General features: G+C 37.7%; 1 protein-coding gene and 1 pseudogene across 1 annotated transcript in view; one reads left to right on the forward strand and one right to left on the reverse strand.

Moving 5' to 3' along the window:
- The window catches only part of IL23R (interleukin 23 receptor), a 56,606-nt gene that overhangs the window by 27,161 nt on the left and 11,351 nt on the right, over positions 1 to 18,094 (reverse strand). The window contains exons 5-6 of the mRNA XM_026497852.4: positions 6,428 to 6,588; positions 1,755 to 1,900 (exon numbers count right to left, since the gene is read on the reverse strand). Coding sequence (XP_026353637.1) covers positions 1,755 to 1,900; positions 6,428 to 6,588 — 307 coding nt within the window. The remainder of the gene's footprint in view (positions 1 to 1,754; positions 1,901 to 6,427; positions 6,589 to 18,094) is intronic.
- On the forward strand, positions 11,668 to 12,045 carry LOC113254290 (60S ribosomal protein L36a-like; annotated as a pseudogene).

Below are 18,094 nucleotides of genomic sequence, written 5' to 3' on the forward strand. Positions count from 1 at the left end.
TTCTGAAAACCTATTCAGAGATACTGATAGTGTAATTACTTTTTGTTTTCTAAACATTGTCAGAGCCTATAATCTCCGCCTGATTATGCTAAATAAGGGAGTTCTGTATTATCAATATCATCCTATGATCATGACACTAAACAAAAGGCCCCAGGTGTCCTATTAGAATAAAATTCTATTGACTCAATATCTAACATTCAGAGGATTTCATTTGGGTTGTTTTCAAATTTACCTAAATTCCACGTTTGCAAGAGGATTGACTGTGGAATTGTGGTTTGTTTTTATCCTGCTTGTCCCAAACTTGAAGCATAGGGTTGCTGGGCACACAGATGCTGTAACTATTTCATCAATGAATCCCGCAGGATCCACACGTGGTAATTGACCAAATGATGTGGAACATGGGCTTATATCTAAATGTACTGTAAACCGTAAAGTTCCTATCACATTTCTGATTTGAATGAGCAGGGGTAAATAAACAAGTTGATGTCAGGGATTTATTTTTAAAGAACAATCTTTAAAGTATGTCATGAAATCAGTGTAGTTTTACCTTCATCTTTTTATCTTTAAACATATTGCTCTGCAGCAAAACTGATGGTTAGTGTGACTCCAAAGATTAGTGTTAAATACGTATCATTTTATTTAACTCCCTGAAAACAGGTCAAGTCAAACATGATACATAACTCTTAATTAAACAGACAGAAAGTCCACTCCTTAATTAGCGTGACTAAATAGCGGTTTATTGTACTTAATAATAGAATGGCATTTCTTTCGAAATACACCAAAATCGGAACATTTTCCTTCGTCCGACTAGTCTTCTTCCATAGTTCAAATTAGTTTTTATTATAACGTTCCCAGGTGCTGTCACGTGACGTGATTGCATTAATGCACCTTGTACCCATGCCTCTCCTAAGTCGGTTGGTAACTTACCACTGATATTTAAGGATAGTTTGTCTAGACATTCACTTTTTACCTTAGTCTCATAGAAGACTGAGGCCTATATTAGTAACAAATCTTACATTTTGAGTTGCACTTTTAATTTAAAAAGAGACTCTCATGAATCTGAAGTTCTTCTTTTTTGAAGTTATTACCAGAGATGCTTTTAAATTTCAGCATAGAATGCTTACATTTTATATATCCTCACTGATGTAAATTTCACCCTATGGGGCACTGAATTACAAGGAGCCAAACAGATCCCTCTTAGCTGGACATTTGTCTGTTTAGCAACTTAAAAAAGGTAGGAGGACATTTTCAGGAAACATCTCTCCGTTTGGAAGCATATGGTAATGATTATTAAAATTAGAGTGGTTTAGGGACTCTGGGTGGCTCAGCCGATTGAGCCTTGGCTCTTGGTTTTGGCTCAGGTCATGATCTCAGAGTCGTGGGATCTAGCCCCGAATTAGGCTCGTACTCAGCTCAGGGTCTGCTTGAGATTCTCTCTCCCTCTGCCCCTCCCCCCCTTTCTCTTCCTCTCTCTCAAATAAATAAATAAATAAATAAAATCCTTAAAAAAAAACCAGAGTGGTTTAAGGAGCACCTGGATGGCTGTCAGTAGAGCACGCAGCTCTTGATCTCGGGACCATGAGTTCAAGCCCCATGTTGGGCAGAGAGATGACTTAAAAGACCCCAACTAGCTACAGTGGTTTGAGTATCAGACACACAGATAAAAACATGAAAAATAGATCATCGTAAGTCCACTGTGGGTTGGCTTTTCTTTCAGTCACTTACGTGCTAAAGAATAGTGAAAATTAGCTTACCTTCCATGTTTGGTTTGTTGTAGCCTTGTATCTCATTTCACAGGAAATATTTTTAATTGCTGTTTGACTATGCCAGTGAATTATGGTCTTGGGCATTGTAGTATTTATAAACTCAGCCCTGGAAATGATGGATGCAGAAGGTATCGCTAGATAAATAAATAAATAAATAAATAAATAAATACTCAGCAGTTTAAAACTTGCCTTGAGAGAAATCAGTATCTTTTCATCAATATATAGACATGTTAAAACTCAAAATACTAAAAAACAATTTCATGATCTAATTAATAATTAATGAATTTTTTTCTTGTTTTTATAAGCTACTATGTAGGAGAAAACTGCTGCTGTTAAGTGAAATTCTATTCAACCTATTTTCCATTTCTTTTAAGGGGTACTCTTATAGTCCACCTTTCCTCCACCCCCAATTCCCTTATAATCCTAACTAATGAAATTCTAAACTTTATTAACAAAAGAGACTGAAAAAGAGATAAAGGAGATATCTCTTTCCTCCTGCATCTGTTTAGGGAAAAATGATGTTTTGCATTCTAAATTTAGTTCAGAGACTCTGACTTGATAAGATGTTAAATTGAGACCTTTCACAATATTTTTATTCTCTTGTGTCATAGGGAAACTTATATGAATAATTAGATCTATTGCTAACTTATTTTTTTATCTATTAAAATAAATCTGTACTTGAAAGTGTGATTTGAACAAAGCAAGTCTCGTAAGACTCTAAGACTTTATAAATTATTGCCATGCTCTGTGATAATAATTTTCAAAGGGAAACTGAAATTCTGATGGGTTACGTTACTATTGTTTTGTCGTACTAGGAGTAATGGTGTAACTAGAATCTAGGTATTTCTAAACTGTATTAATTCTTATACATTTGTTCTGTCTGAACAGAATGAAATCATTGGCACTTCCCATTTCTCCTATGTGCACCACAGAACAATGAAAACCTATGACTTTGTTAGATGTATTATTTAATGAACTGAAGAGCTTGTATGTTTGTTTTCAAGGACCATTATTATAGCTTAATATTCTCTACGGATTAGTTTCCTTTTCATTTATTCTAGGTGTATAAAGTATTCTTTGGGAATATGATTGCTTTATTATTAATGATTTATTATCTAAAATTATATGCCCAGGTATATGATTTATAGAGAAATATAAAAATTAAAGATCTACTGTGCACAGTCCTATAATAAAATCCTCAGGCTAAAGCTAACATAGGAAGGAAGTAGCAATAAAATCAGTCTAATTAAAGAGTTTACTGTACTGAACTTTTATCATCTGAATGCCACAGTTGATTTCCTTTTGCTAGTGCAGGCTTCTTGTATTAAGGATCAGTATTTGCAGATTTTTATAGACAGGGAAATGTTTCCCAAGGCTCTGAGACCACTTGGGACCATTTAAGCACCCTCAGACTAAATTACCCACCCACTGTTCTCTCTCATCTCTGAGTCTGGCCTGCCATTGGTAGAGTAGCACAAGCATTCCTGAGACCCTTCTGCAGAAAGAAATACTCCAGGGAGGAAGCAAAAGTCTGTTTAGTCCTATGAGAAATGCAGATGGAACAGTAAGTCACGTTTAAGATAAAGTCTTAGCACAGGCAGGTCAATGCAATAGAAAGCTAAGCTTTTAGGTTTGCATGACCTCATAGTTTTCAAATAAACATGCTATATAATAAATACTTGACTATGTACTTTGTTAAATGGCTCAAATGTTGAATGTTTGCTCTCATTGCTTAGGTTTCAAACGTTCCCATCATTTCTTAGGTTTTAAAAAACTGTCAAATCCATTGTAGATGCCATGTGTTTAGGTTTCATTTGTACTGAAATGAAGAACCAGATTTGCAGTCGTTTGATATCTTCCCAACAACATATATTTACCTATGTGAGAGTTGGCGTTCAGGATGGCAGCTGGAAGACCCTGCACTTTCTTTATATATATATATATATATATATATATATATATATATATATATATATATATATATATATAAAAGATTTTATTTATTTATTTGACAGAGATAGGGACAGCCAGTGAGAGAGGGAACACAAGCAGGGGGAGTGGGAGAGGAAGAAGCAGGCTCCCAGCGGAGGAGCCTGACGTGGGGCTCGATCCCAGAACTCCGGGATCACGCCCTGAGCCGAAGCAGACGCTTAACTACTGAGCCACCCAGGCGTCCCGACCCTGCACTTTCTGCACTGGCATTTATTTCTCTGCAGGAGAAGCTGAAGCATCCCTCTCATGGTCGCTTCCGGACAGTGTTACTGTGCTATTAGCTTGGGCCTGCCTTTCAGCACAGCTTCCCTAGCTTAATTAAAGCCCAATCCTATAGCTGTTGTGTGAAACTTGTTCTCAGGAGAGTCCTCTGTCCCCAGTTTCATAGAACAGTTCGTTTATCTAACTTGCAGTGTCTCATCCTTCAGAGTGTCACAAACGAGTACAGCTCATCCATCAATTATCTGGTGGCTTTGTTGGGTGGAGCATACTACACAGTCAAGCTATGTTTTTCTACCTGAATTTCTAAGAGTCTGTTTTGAGATTTAGGGGGAAAAAAAAAGGAGGTGAAATACCAACTCAAACATGAGGCTCCTTGGTTCACAGTATGAGAAGTCAGATTTGGAGGTGGTGGCCAGAGAAGATTTTCCCTCTGTGGGAGTTGAGGTGGTGATTAACCTTCTTTGCAAGTCAGCAAGTCTGCAGGGAAATCTGGCTCTCCTCCTTACTAGCTGTGGGACCTTGAGCAAATTATTTTATCTCTTTATCTGTAAAATGGGCACAGTAATATCATGTATGATTGTTTCCAGAATTAAGTGTGATTTGCGTGTTAATTGTCTGGAACACTGTAAGTGTTTAATAAATGGATGTGATGATGTTAGATCATAAGATCACAATGATAATAATAGCAGTAATACTAGTACAAATAATTTAGTTCTAAAAAATGATATTGCCAAAATTATATAGGACACGGTAGCCTTTAAACATCATTAATCCACTGGGGCAACCTGTTTTAAGAAAAGGGCATTTTATGGCATCCTACCTCAAACTGTAAATTTACAAACACATGTGCACCACGGTCAAGAGAACTATACGTGGTGGAATACGTCATCACAGTCAGTCGTGTTTGTTTTCAAATCCAATATTCAGAGCATAAGGACAGACTTTTAGACCAATCCTGTTAGCTGGAATAGTTGAGTTTGGTTGAGGCAGAAGTTGAGAGGTTGAGGTATTAGTTCCAATAAAAGACCCAGTGGTCCCCAAAGGATACCCATATTGTACCACAAAAGAAGATGTCCCATCCCCTAGATCACTAAGCAGCAGGGAAGTTGTCAGACACATAGCATGCTTTTAAGTGAAGACTGAGGTTAGAAGATGAAGCTATTGGAATTAGAGCTCCCTAGCTCCACAGTCTCAAATTTTTTTATACCATCTAGCCTCGGTTCCCTCAAATGGAAATTACAGTCTCTTCTAGAAAACAGGGTTGTTGTGGGGGTGAAATGAAGTAATTTATGTAAAAGCAGTTAAAACTGAAGAAAGTGCTCCATAACTGTGAGCTTAACTGAAATCATCCTTAATAATACAAACAGAAATAATTGGTACTAGGATGTCCAAATAGAGAGTGATTCACTTGGTGCTCTTTGGCTGGATTTGGCTTTAGGACTAAGATGTAGCTGTAAAAGGCTCAGGGGCAATTACCTTTTGGAATTTATCTTAAGGAAAAAGAAAAGAGGGGCACCTGGGTGGCTCAGTTGGTTGAGCATTTGCCTTTGGCTCATGTCATGATTTCAGGGTCCTGGGATGGAGCTGCGTTGGGCTCCCTGCTCAGTGGGGAGTCTGCTTCTCCCTCTCTCCCTGCCCCTCCCCCCATGCTAGCATGCACTCTCTCCCTCTCTCATATAAATAAATAAAATCTTAAAAAAAAAAAAAGGAAAAAGAAAGCAACTACTATGAAAAAATTTATCCAAAAGGTTGTTCATGGCAGTATAGTTTATAATGGTGAAAATTTGAAAACAGCCTAAATCTCCAACAATAAGGAACTAAAGATGTTCATTAAAAATAATATTGTAGATTAAATCAATAGAAGTATTTATTCTATATTATAAATTTTAGAAGGCAAGGCCTAAAATATCTGAACCAAAACATGTTAACATTTGTAAAATCTGGCTGGTAAAAACAGATATGTCTATATAATTCACCATTTTTTATGTTTTTTGTAAAACTTTAAAAAAAACGCATAACTTCCAAAATAATATATACAGTACAATTCTTTAGTGTGCTGTACTTCTCATAACATAAGACTCATCACAGTTTATTATAAACCTTGTTTCTTTCCATCTTCCCTGGTATATTGCAAGATATTTAGGGCAGCATATACCTTGCTTATCTTACTCTCCCTAGCTGTTAGAACAATGCTTGAACAGGAAAAGTTCTCAATAAATAAAACCACATGCACCCATGTAGAAGTAAGACTGGAAGAATATACAACAAAATGGTAGCAGTACTTATCTTTGAGTGTCTTGGGCTGGTCGATTATGGGTGATTCTTGTTTCCTATGTCATGACCTGCAGGAACTTCAGGGGAACTCCTTTCAGATCTAGACTTCATTTGACTAGATCAGCACAAATGAGTTATTTAGTTGTAAAGACATACTAATACTCATTCTTTACCTATATCATCCAGATTAATTTGCAGTTGTTTTGAGTTCTCCATGCCCAATGCATTTGCCGCTTGGACCCACACCAAATATTTCTTGCCACTTTGCAATGAATCAGTGGAGATGTTAATATAACTTGAAGAAAGATATTGTTGCTCTTCTTCTGTCTCTAAACTTAAAAAAAAAAGGATTATGATGACTAGTTATGTTTGGTTTGAATGAGTTATTCCTCCGTTTTTTGATGCTACTTTTTTAGCCTTCTTTCAGAATACAAAATTGATTTCATTTTGAAAATCTTTAAAAATAAATTCAAGACTATTCAGGGCCACACTGTGATTTCATGGGCCCTAAATCCTTTTGCCTTTATGGACTCATTCTTCCATCAAGAAAAAAATAGTATATATGTGTGTGGGTGTGTGTATGTTTGTATAGATACATATATATGTTCATATAGATTATGTTTTACAACTGTTGATATAAAAGCAAATACATTAATATTACATCTTAAAACATTTTCTTTGACCTAATGGTTTATTTTTTCTTCTGATTTTATTTTTATTTTATTTTTTTGAGATTTTATCTATTTATTTCACAAGGGTTGGGGGAGAGGAAGCATAAGCGGGGGAGCGGCAGGCAGAGAGAGAAGCAGGCTCCCCGCTGAGCAAGGAGCAAGATGTAGGGCTCAATCCCAGGACCCTGGGATCACGACCTGAGCCGAAGGCAGCCGCTTACCAACTGAGCCACCCAGGTGTCCCTTTTCTTCTGATTTTAAATGAAATTAAGCATTTCCATGGACCCCTGAAAGTATCATGAGCCCTGGGCACTGTGCCCACTCTGCCTACTGGATAAGGTAACTCTAGACAGAGCTTGAAATAAATGAGTACCCTCTGGGAAGAGTACTGCATAGGAGCTCAGTACAAGGGCTTTGAGTCAGACCTTTCTACCAGGTGTAGAGTGAGGGGTAAGAAGGGCTCAGAGGATCAGGATAGGGTGAGAGATCTGGATGGCGTAGAGAAAGACCAAACTTCCAGGGGAAAAAAAACAAAAACAAAAAACAAACAACAATAACTAAAAAGCCCCACCATGTTTTAAAACAAATAAATGAAGTAGCATGCTATTTTCAAGAAAGTTCAACAAGTTCATTCTCTGGAGCATGAATGGGTAAGAAGTAACTCCAAGTAGAGCAGACAAGATGGAAAAGACTTCCTGTGGACTTTGGAACAAGAACTGACAGGATCTGGCAGCTGATTAGGTAAGGGAAAAGGAAGTCCTTTGCTGCCAAAGAGGATGGAAAAGATAGAGGGGGGAAGCACAGTTTGGAGTGACAGAGCTACTAAATTATCACTTCAAATTATGTTTATCCAAGTTTTTATTTTTTTTAATTTTTTTAATTTTTAATTTTTTATTTTTATTTGACAGAGAGAGACAGCCAGTGAGAGAGGGAACACAAGCAGGGGGAGTGGGAGAGGAAGAAGCAAGCTTCCAGCGGAGGAGCCTGATGTGGGGCTCCATCCTAGAACGCCGGGATCACGCCCTGAGCTAAAGGCAGACGCTTAACGACTGAGCCACCCAGGTGCCCCTATCCAAGTTTTTATAATTGAATGAGCGAGGATCTCTAATCCGCCAATTTAACTTAGTGAAATTTCAAATGTTACTTGTTAAGGCTAAAATTTTAAATTTTACTCATTTCCGTTAGCTTTGGTTAGCAAGTTTGAGCCTCTCGGTTATATCTGTTAAAAATTTCTGGGACACCTGGCTGGCTCAGTCGATAGAGCATGCGACTCTTGATCTGGGGGTCTCGAGTTGGAGCCCCATGTTGGGTGGAAAGATTACTTAATCAATCAGTCTTAAAAGTTTCTACTCCACAGTATTTTTAGGGGGTAGAGGTTGGTGGTAGCTGTGAGGGGAATATTGGGAAATGTTTCTTCCCTCCTTTTCTGGTTTCTGTGAGGAGAAACTGTCCTCAAACCTCCCCTGTTCTGTCTTGTTCTTCCCTCCCTCATTCTTCTTGAAGGTGGGCATGATTCTGTTTACAAAGAACTGGACTGTGCACCTCAGTCCCTTCCTCTCTCCTGTTTTCCCTTGGGAGTCAGAAGACCACAGAAATTACCTTTTCTGGTCTTTTCCAATAAGCTGTAAGATTTAGAGGAGTTGGCCCCTGAGTGGGGATGTGCAGCTGCCTAATACTGGCTGTGGTTGAGGGCAAGGGCAGTAAATCTGTTTATTCTGGGAAGATCAGTATTAGAAAATGTACTGTTGCCAAATACCAAAGCCATGCTCTCCATTAACAAGCTTTATCAGTAATAAATACTATAAAATATTTTAAATTTTTAATTATTTAAATATATGTTTTAAAATATTTAAACATAACCATTTTTATATTTCTATTTTCACCTATTGGCTTGTAATTTCTCTCAGTTGGTTTAGAATGCATGAGGAAAATCTGCAGAGATAAATACTGAGCCACCTCAGACTCTTACACACCATTATCTATAGACAGATCCATTCATAACATGAAAGTGGTTTTCACTAGACTTCACGAAGTTTGTATTTCTCGAACCCTTTGAACTACCAACTCTTTTTATTTCCTTTTTTTAAGCTTCTCAGTCAGATTTTGTGCATCCCTGGTAACTACATCCAAATTACCATTTCCACTTGTTCTTTAAGCTTTTTGTTGTGATTTCTGCCTTCACTTTTCCCATGAAACTACTCTTCTAAAATGGTGTCTTTTCCAAGGTGAAGTCCTTTGAATCCTCTTGTAGCATCTGACCCGCTTGATAACTTGCAAGTCTTACTTTCCTTGGCTACCCAGACCCTGTCTTCTGGGTGAGAAAGCCTACATCTTTTTCTCATACCAGCTTAGTGACGTCTTTCCTCCTTCAACCCTCCACTTGGGTTGCCCTCCTTACTCCTCTAACCCCACCACAGTGAGGGTCAGGTCAGCTCTTGGTGCTTGCCTTTTCTCTCAGCTCACTCACCTTCCTGGTTTCAATCACAACAATGGACAAAACATTCCAAACATACCGCTACTGAGTATCTGCACTCTCACTGGGAGTTGCACTTGGATATCTGCCTGAGACCAGAACTGTAGCATATTTACAAATGAATTGTCTTTGCATGCCCATCAGCACTTCTTGCGCATTTCTCCATTGTTGTCAACATCATGCTGCCTTTCTGATGTTCTCAGTTTGCTATTTTTAACAACTTTTTCTCCATCACTTAAGAACCAACCAAAGAAGGTGAAGCATTTCTTGAACTATTATTTTCTTATCTTTTGTCCATGTTTCGATAGCTGTGGCCATGGTCTAAGCCTTAGCTCTGTGTTATCTGTTTGGTATATTACTTGTAGATTCCTACATTAATTGTATTACATTGTGAAACCTAACAATATAGACCTACTAATTTGGAGGGAAATAACCCTGGAATTTGAACAAAGATGGAAAGACAAGTACCCTATATTCTTATATTTAACAAACAGTAATGCTTCACAAATCTGTATGTCTTCTTTGGTTCGGGGTCACATTCATTTTCTCTGTACTGTCCCTAGTGTAGTATTTGTGCTGCTGAGGCAAACACTCTTGGTTTCTTTATCTAGTACCATCAACTTTTTTCTGTCCTGGGGGACTGACTTGATAGGATTTGTGGGGAAGGAAGAGTTTAAAAATCACCATCATTTCATCTCTGCAGCTGCACTTCAGGTCTTATTACTACTACGGGTCTATTCAACAACTCCCCAAATTTCTCCAGCCCCACAATATCCCAGCCAGGAGTATAACTTGCCAGCCACTATGATGTGTTAGAATCCAGAGTGGTGTGCTTTCTGAGACACAGAACTCCAGGGAAGAAAAGAGGAACCAGCCTTACTCTACCAAGCAATAAATGCATTTATGAATCAAAATACTACAGAAATTATATATCTGTATTTTAAACTTGTTGCCACCACCAGAGCAGGATAATCTCAGCAGGCAACCAAAGAATCTCTCTAAGGCTGACAGGGATACCTTGATAGCGGTGAGGGGTCTACATGGAATGCAGGTGGCAGCAACTACTCTAGTTCAGCTCAGGTTTTTAACCCTCAGCGCGTATTTTCCGGTGCTGCCTCTTTCCTCTCAGTCACAGGGAGATCGCTGTGAACACCAGGAGAGGACAAGGACATGTCATAGTGATGAAAAGCAGAGGACTTGGGTTTTAGGAAAAAAACCTAGGTTCAAATCCCAGCTCTGCCACTCGATAAAATGTGCGACTTGGAGCCAGTTACTTAACCTGTGTACTTCAGTTTACTCATCTGTACAACAGAAAGAATAACATCGTTGTGATCATGAGTAAATAAGAAAAGTGAGTGAGATAAGGAAGCATGGAGCAGGTGGCTTCACACACTATAAAGGGCTTATTAAACACGCAATTATTATTATGAATTAAAAGATATTTATGACAAGACTTTTACACATTCTAAAGAATACAAATGAAACCTTAAAAGTTTCTATATTTCAACAAGTAAAATTTCTTTTATGCTACTTGTGTCTGAAATCAAATCATTCCATTAAATTCAGGTGTTTGCCTAGTTCCCTTATATTTCGTTTGAAATAAAACGGAATATAAATAAATTACAGAGAGGTTGTTTTAAGGTATGCTAACCTCATGCTCAATAAGATTTCAAATGTGAAAATAAGAAAATGGCAAATATGGGTAAGTAGCAAGTAGGGCATCTCTGAGTATTTTCCAGTTAGAGAAAACCACATGCATGTCCTTAATCGGTTTGTGGCTAATGCTTTTATCTTTTACAATGAGACCACAGTCAAAATGGAAATATATTCTTAAACCAACATTGGCCATAGTTATTAAGTAATTTAATTCTGCTTTCAAAGTCTAACTTCATAGTAGCACCTAGGTCACAAGCATTGTTTCAGATGAAGAACCAGTAATAATGAATGAGTGATTATAATTTGGGGGCTATTTTTACATAAAACTGTGTATTACAAAGTTTTCAAATTTCTTTTTTTTTTATTTCTGGTTTCGGGGTGCTTATTAATACATAATGGATTATTTGTTGAAGGGTGTCAGCATGATTTATATGTCTCTGAAATTTCCCATGCACCTCGCCCTAGTTGTATTTAATAGATTTTTAATAAACACTGCTAATTTATGGTGATAATGGTGAATAGTGCTTTCCATTTATTTAGCCACTCGTTCAACAAATATTTATTTAACATCCACTATGGTCCAAGCACTCCTTTAAACACTGGGAATACAACAATGGACAAAACAGATTTAAGTCATGCTCTTTCTTTCCAAGCCCATAGCGCTCTCGCAAACATAGTGAACGTTCCTAAAACTCACTGGACTTTCTGCAAGAAGTGTGGCAAGCATCAATCCCACAAAGTGACACAGTACAAGAAAGGCAAAGATTCTCTTTATGCCCACAGAAAGCAGCATTATGACAGGAAATAGAGTGGCTATGATGGGCAGACTAAGTCAATTTTCTGGAAAAAGGCTAACTACAAAGAAATTGTGCTGAGCCTTGACTATGTTGAGCCCAACTGCAGATCTAAGAGAATGCTAGCTCTTAAGAGACGCAAGCATTTTGAACTTGGAGGACATAAGAAGAGAAAGGGTCAATTGATCCAGTTCTAAGCTTCAATTTTTGTTATATTATGAAGACAATAAAATCTTGAGGTTATGTTTACTTCATTTGGTTGCAGTTGGTCTTTTAAGAGGGAAATAAACTAGTACCATCAATAAAATTCCCCTTGTGAGGCAGTTTATACTTGAAAAACAAAACAAAACAGATAAAGTCCCAACCTTCATGGAGCACACATTCTGGTGGAAACAAATAAATATATAACATACCATGTGGTGATTAATGTTTAGAAGAAAAATAAAGCAAAAAGGAGTTAGGAAGGGCTAGAAGTAGAAGTGGGGATTTTTTTTTTTTTTTTTTTTTTTTTTTAAGGAAGATGAAATGAGAAAGGCCTGTCTAAGAAGGTGACTTTCCTCCACTCTGGAAAAACAGCATTCTAGAGATATGCAAAGACCCTGAGGCAGAATCTTGCTTGTCCTGTTCAAAGAACAGCAAAGACATCAGTGATGTTTGGTATAGGTGAGGCCGATAGAAAGGCATTAAAGATGCGATCAGAGAATCTGGAGGAGGGAGAGATTTTGAAGTTACTACAAGGTCATACAGAGCCATTGAAGGACTCTGGCTTTGATCTGTGAGTGAAATGGGAGGTTTTGAGCAGAGGAATGACATGATCTGAGGCGCATGTGAAAAGAATTACTCTGGCTACTTGTATATAATAATAACTGTAGGAGGGCAAAAGTGGAGGCTAGGGCACCACTTAGGAAGTTAGGGCACCAGTTAAGAAGTTTTTTTACTAACCCAGATGAGAGATGCTATGGTTTGTCTCAGGACTGCAAAGTGGGTAGTGAGAAGAGGTCAAATACAATAGGTTTTGCTGATTAATTTTGTTAACAGCATGTTATGCAGGAATCTAAGAGGACTCCAGTGATGTTGACCTAAATAATATGAAGATGGAGTTGCCGTTTACTGATAGGGGAATGCAGTGTGGGTAAAGGAAACAGGGTGTTTGGTTTTGAACATGTTAGCTGTGAGATATCTTTTGGATGTCTAAGAGAGAGTGCTGAATAAGATGTTAATATCTAACATGATAGCTGTGGAAAGGGAGCTGCCTAGACTTGAGGTAGATAAATTAGGAAGTTTTACACTATAAATTTGCGTCATGTCTTTTAGGTAATGAGTATAGATAGAGATAAAAGGAGATCCTAGGAATAAAGGTATGGGGACCTATTGCTTTACTGGAAATGAAGAGGCATCAGTGAGGATCTGAGGAAAAAGCATCCAGTAAGGAAGGAGGAGAATCAAAAGGGAGGGGTGTCCTCCCAGCCAAAAGAAGGAAGTGAAAAGCTTAATTAAATGCTCCTGAAAAGGAATATAAGGACTGCAAAGAAACCCCTGGGTTTGCTAATGGGGAAGTTGTCAGTGACATTGATAAGACCTGTCTCAGTGCACAGCAAAAATTTTACTAAATGGGATTAAAGAAAAGATGAGAGAGGAAGTAAGAGACTGAAGGTACAGACAACTCTGAGTTTTGCCATAGGAGCAGAGAAATAGGGTAGTGGAGAGAGGAAGGACCAAGGGATTCTGCATTTTTCAAGAGGGCAGATGCTGCAGCTTGTTTGAAAGCTGATGGGAATGATCCAGTAAAGATAGAAAAGGTGATTGATCATGCAGAAAAAAGAGAGGAAAATTGTTGGAGCAATATCGTTCAGGAGACAGGAGGAGTAAGATCTAGCACATGAAGTGGGGAGTTAGCCTCAGGGCAACTGTAGTTATTCACAGTAGTAGAAAGGAAGACCAAATATATGGGTACAGATGTCAGTGCTTCAGTAGATGGGGGAGGCTTATGGTATTTCTCATTGCACCTATTTTCTCAGGGAAATTAGAAAACAGATCATCAATAGAGAATGAGGAGGGAGAAAAGACATTGGAGACCAGAAATGAGAGAAAAAGTAAGAAGTAATTATTGGCTTAGTGAAGGAATGACTTGGCCAGTGATAGGTAGCAGGATACTGGGTGGCTTTCTGGGCCCCATTGCGATTAATGGTCATGAATATAAAGTCCCATCAGTCAGTAAGTTTGTGTTTGTCTCCAGCCAGAATTAGCTTTCTTAGTACAGGTGCAGAATCAGTGAGGAAATGGATTTAAAAATATGAACTGCTTATTAAGTCCTAGAAGAATTACTGAAATATAACATCACAGCCTTAAAAATATTTGAAATCATGTCTAAGAACTCTTTCTGGCTATTAGGAATATGCATATGGAGGAGGAGAAGAAATGGCAAAAACAAGCAGGCCTTATGAATTGACAGAATAGGCAATTGGCCCTAGGGGGTCTAAAATGATATCTCACCTAAAAATAATTGTCCTACTGGTCTTTCATAGTGCCTGAAAATTCCATCATTGGTGTTATTCTGAAAAGTTTATGACCTTGTCATCACAGAGGTGGTGCTTACCTACAAAAAAATCTCTAGAGTTTAATGTAGTAACAAGAAGGCACAAAATGCTAAATAAATATTTGCTAAATTGGCTTGAATGGAATAGAATGAAGGGCCATCATGCATTCATTTTTATTCAACAAGTATTTATTGAGTAGAAGACACTGCAACAGACATTGCAAGAGTTTCCAAGGTAAAGAAAGAACATATTTACATGAAGCTGTTGAGGGCAATAGACAATAGCAGGTAGATGTTTATTAGCAGAATTTCTTCTTCTTTGGTTTCTCCTAGCATCACTTATTGATATATATAGCAAAATACAGAGGGGTAGAGGAGGGTATGTGAATGGCCATGCAGCTCTGCTGGTGGGATCACCACAAAGATACTAGGGGGAAAGGAAGCTCTTGAAGCAACACAGATAGAATTCCTCTATTTCACAACTTCAACCCAACACCAGAAGGGAAGCCCTGATGACCCATAGGCTGCAACAGAGGGAATGCATTTCTGCCCCTAGTGGAACAAGTGGGTGGACTGAGGTAAAACACCTTTCCTATATTTCACTGGAAAACAGAACCGCATGGGTTGGAAGTGAAACCTTGCAAATGCTGATCTCTCTACCTGTCTGCCAAAGTGGAAAATACCCTAAGAACCAAGGATCTAGAATACCCTTTTTAAACTACCCCAACCACAAACTTTTCCCTGGGGGGAAAGACTTTTTTGATAGTTAGAAAAATTAACTTTCTTTTCTCTAATTTTTTCAACTCGTTGGTGTGTTTTTAATTAATTGTAAGATGAACAGATGTTTATTCCCTTTTCCAATTTGTGCTTATAGGAGCTCATTCTTTGAATTTGTTGCAGGAGAATATTCATTTTTATGCTAATCCTTCACATCTTTTAGGTCCTTTTAAAAATATGACAAAATTCCATTAATCTGGACTTAATTCAGAATATGGGTTAGGTTTGTCTGAGTTTGACTGTTATTTAGATTTCAGAAAATATGGTGAAAATTTTTCTAATAGGATTTCAGAAAATATGGTGAAAATTTTTCCAATAGGTAAGACTTTGTATTATTATTATTTAACTAGACTGAAGGGAGAATGCAGGAAATGTCTATTTCTACTTATCAGAATAATCACTCAATAAATATTAATTGAGCAGTTACAATGCACCAGGCACCATTCTAGGCTCAAGTGGTACAGCAGTGAACGAAACAAAAATTCTTGCCCATATTGAGTTTACATTCCTAGTCTAAATGAATGAGTTTACTATTGACATACACACAACAGCTAAAAAATTAGTCTTTCTTATTTTTTCCCAGGAAAGTCTTACTTTCAGAGTGCATTTAAACATCTCTTTCTAGATATTCATCTGCTTAAAATTACTGTTACTTGAAAATAATGTACGTAAAATTATTGTTTATAATATCCTGCAAATGGTCATTATTTAATGGCCTTATGTTAATCTCCTCACCCAAATCAGTCAGGTTTTGATGTAAGAACAAATCAAACAAGCCTAGGATGTTGGCCCTGAGTGTTGCCATAATACTCTGCCTTTTTGTTGCTGTTTTTAAGCGTTTCCGATTTGCAAGTCATTTTTTATAGTTCGTGTTCTTATAAACTTTGGAACACCCAGTATGGTTATCCTCATTTCACAGAAAGCTACGGCTTGGCAAAGCTAAATAACTTTTCCAAGAACACACAGCTAGAAATTATGGCAGCTACTGTTAGATGACAGTGCTAGATTCTATCAACAATGCCCTTCTCCTAGCTTCCCATCAGATAGAGGAGACATGTAACCCAGTTCTGGCCAATGAAGTGCCAGTGGAAGTCCGTGGGGGGACGTTCTTTTTCCTTCACCGCTTTTCCTGTCTGGGACTCAAATGAGAAGCCTACAGGTGCAGCTTCTGAGGATTTAGGCCAACACACTGAAGCTCGTAGAGGAGAAAGGTAGAAAAAGCCTTTGGGATATCAGTGAGTAATGATGCCAGCTCTGTAATTCCTACCACTATGGCTTCTGATATAAGTAAAGCCCCATGTGTTTAAGTCACTGCACTTAGGTTTTCTGATATTTGCATCATAAAAGATACCTAACTGATAAATCTCAGAACTGAAATCAAAAGTAAAACTTGACACACACACCCCCCCCCCGCCTGTTCTTTCCAATGGATAGTTCTGAAAGCATGCTCTTTTAATAAATGTATTCTTAATACTTTCAAGGTGACTTTTTGAGTACTGAGAACAATCTCAATACTTGTAACTACTACAGGTATTTCTCACTTTATAAGCTAGATGTGTTTCTCAAAAAAGCCATGTGTAAGTGATTTAAATATATGTAACTGAATGCATTAATGGATTTTAAGAAAAATCTATAATAAATAGTCAAAATATTTGGAGGACATTTTTTTATGATACTAAATAGGAAATTAGGTGACGGTTGGCAAGTTTTTGTTCAACAAATATATCTTCTCAAATTGTGGCATGCTTGTTCCAAATTTATAATGCAATTTTATTGTCAGGAACCTGAGAAGGCAAGTAAGTGGGACCTGAAAGAATTAACTCATACCCACTAGGTTGGCAATAACCAGTAAGATAATAATAAGTATTGGCAAGAATGTGGAGAAGTTGGAATCTTCATATACTCCTAGTGGGAATGTAAAATAGTGCATTGTTTTAGAAAACAGTATGGCAGTTCCTCAAAAGGCTAAACAGAATTAACATATGACCCAGCAATTCTATTCCTAAGTATATGCCCAAGAGAAATGAAAACCTGTGTCTACCGAAAATCTTGTACGTGAATATCTCAGAAGCATTACTCATAATAGCCATGAAGTGGAAACAGCCCAAATGTCCATCAACTAACGAATGGATAAAGTAAATGTGATATATTCATGCATTATTTGGCCATAAAAAGGGATGCAGTACTTATACATGCTAGACCATGAATGAACCTTGAAATCTCCGTGCTAAGTAAAGAGCCAGTCACAAAAGACCACGTATTGTATGACTCTTTTTATATGAAGTATCCAGAGTAGGCAAATCCCCAGAGGATGCCTCAGGATGGGAAAGTTGAGGGAAATGGGGTGACTACCAATGGATACAGTTTACTTTTGGCATAAGAAAATGTTCTAAAATTGTGGTGATGGTTGCACAACTCTGTGAATATACTAAAATCATTGAATGCTATACTTTAAATAAAGTGAATTGTATAGTATGTGAATTATACTCTATAAAGCTGTTATATTAAAAAGAAGAAAAATAACCAACCAACAAAGAGCAGTTGGGCCCAGGCGGTAGTAAGAGTCCCAGGAGATAGCAAAAATCCTCAAGGCACTATGCTTTCTCTGTCAATCAGGCACTATCTAGCTTTTCTGTGAGATTGCACTGTGGGGGTTGCTCCCATACTGCCTTCATTTTAATTCCTAAAGTTGACCTTACAAGGAGACTCTTAAGTTTTCTTATCCTCTTTTCATCTGGAAAGGACTACTTTACCCTAGAGACAAAAGGTAAGTGGTTAAGTCTCAGACCTGTGTTAGAACCCTGGCTCCCTTACCATCTTAGCTAAGTGACTTTGGAGAGGTAATATGAGTAGTGTTAAGACGGGGACAGTAATAATAGTTACTTCACAAGGTAGAGCTGAGGATTGAAGATGTAGTGCACCTGACAACATGA

Source organism: Ursus arctos, unplaced genomic scaffold (genome assembly GCF_023065955.2).
Source record: "Ursus arctos isolate Adak ecotype North America unplaced genomic scaffold, UrsArc2.0 scaffold_12, whole genome shotgun sequence".
In the NCBI taxonomy this organism is placed as follows: Eukaryota; Metazoa; Chordata; class Mammalia; order Carnivora; family Ursidae; genus Ursus; species Ursus arctos.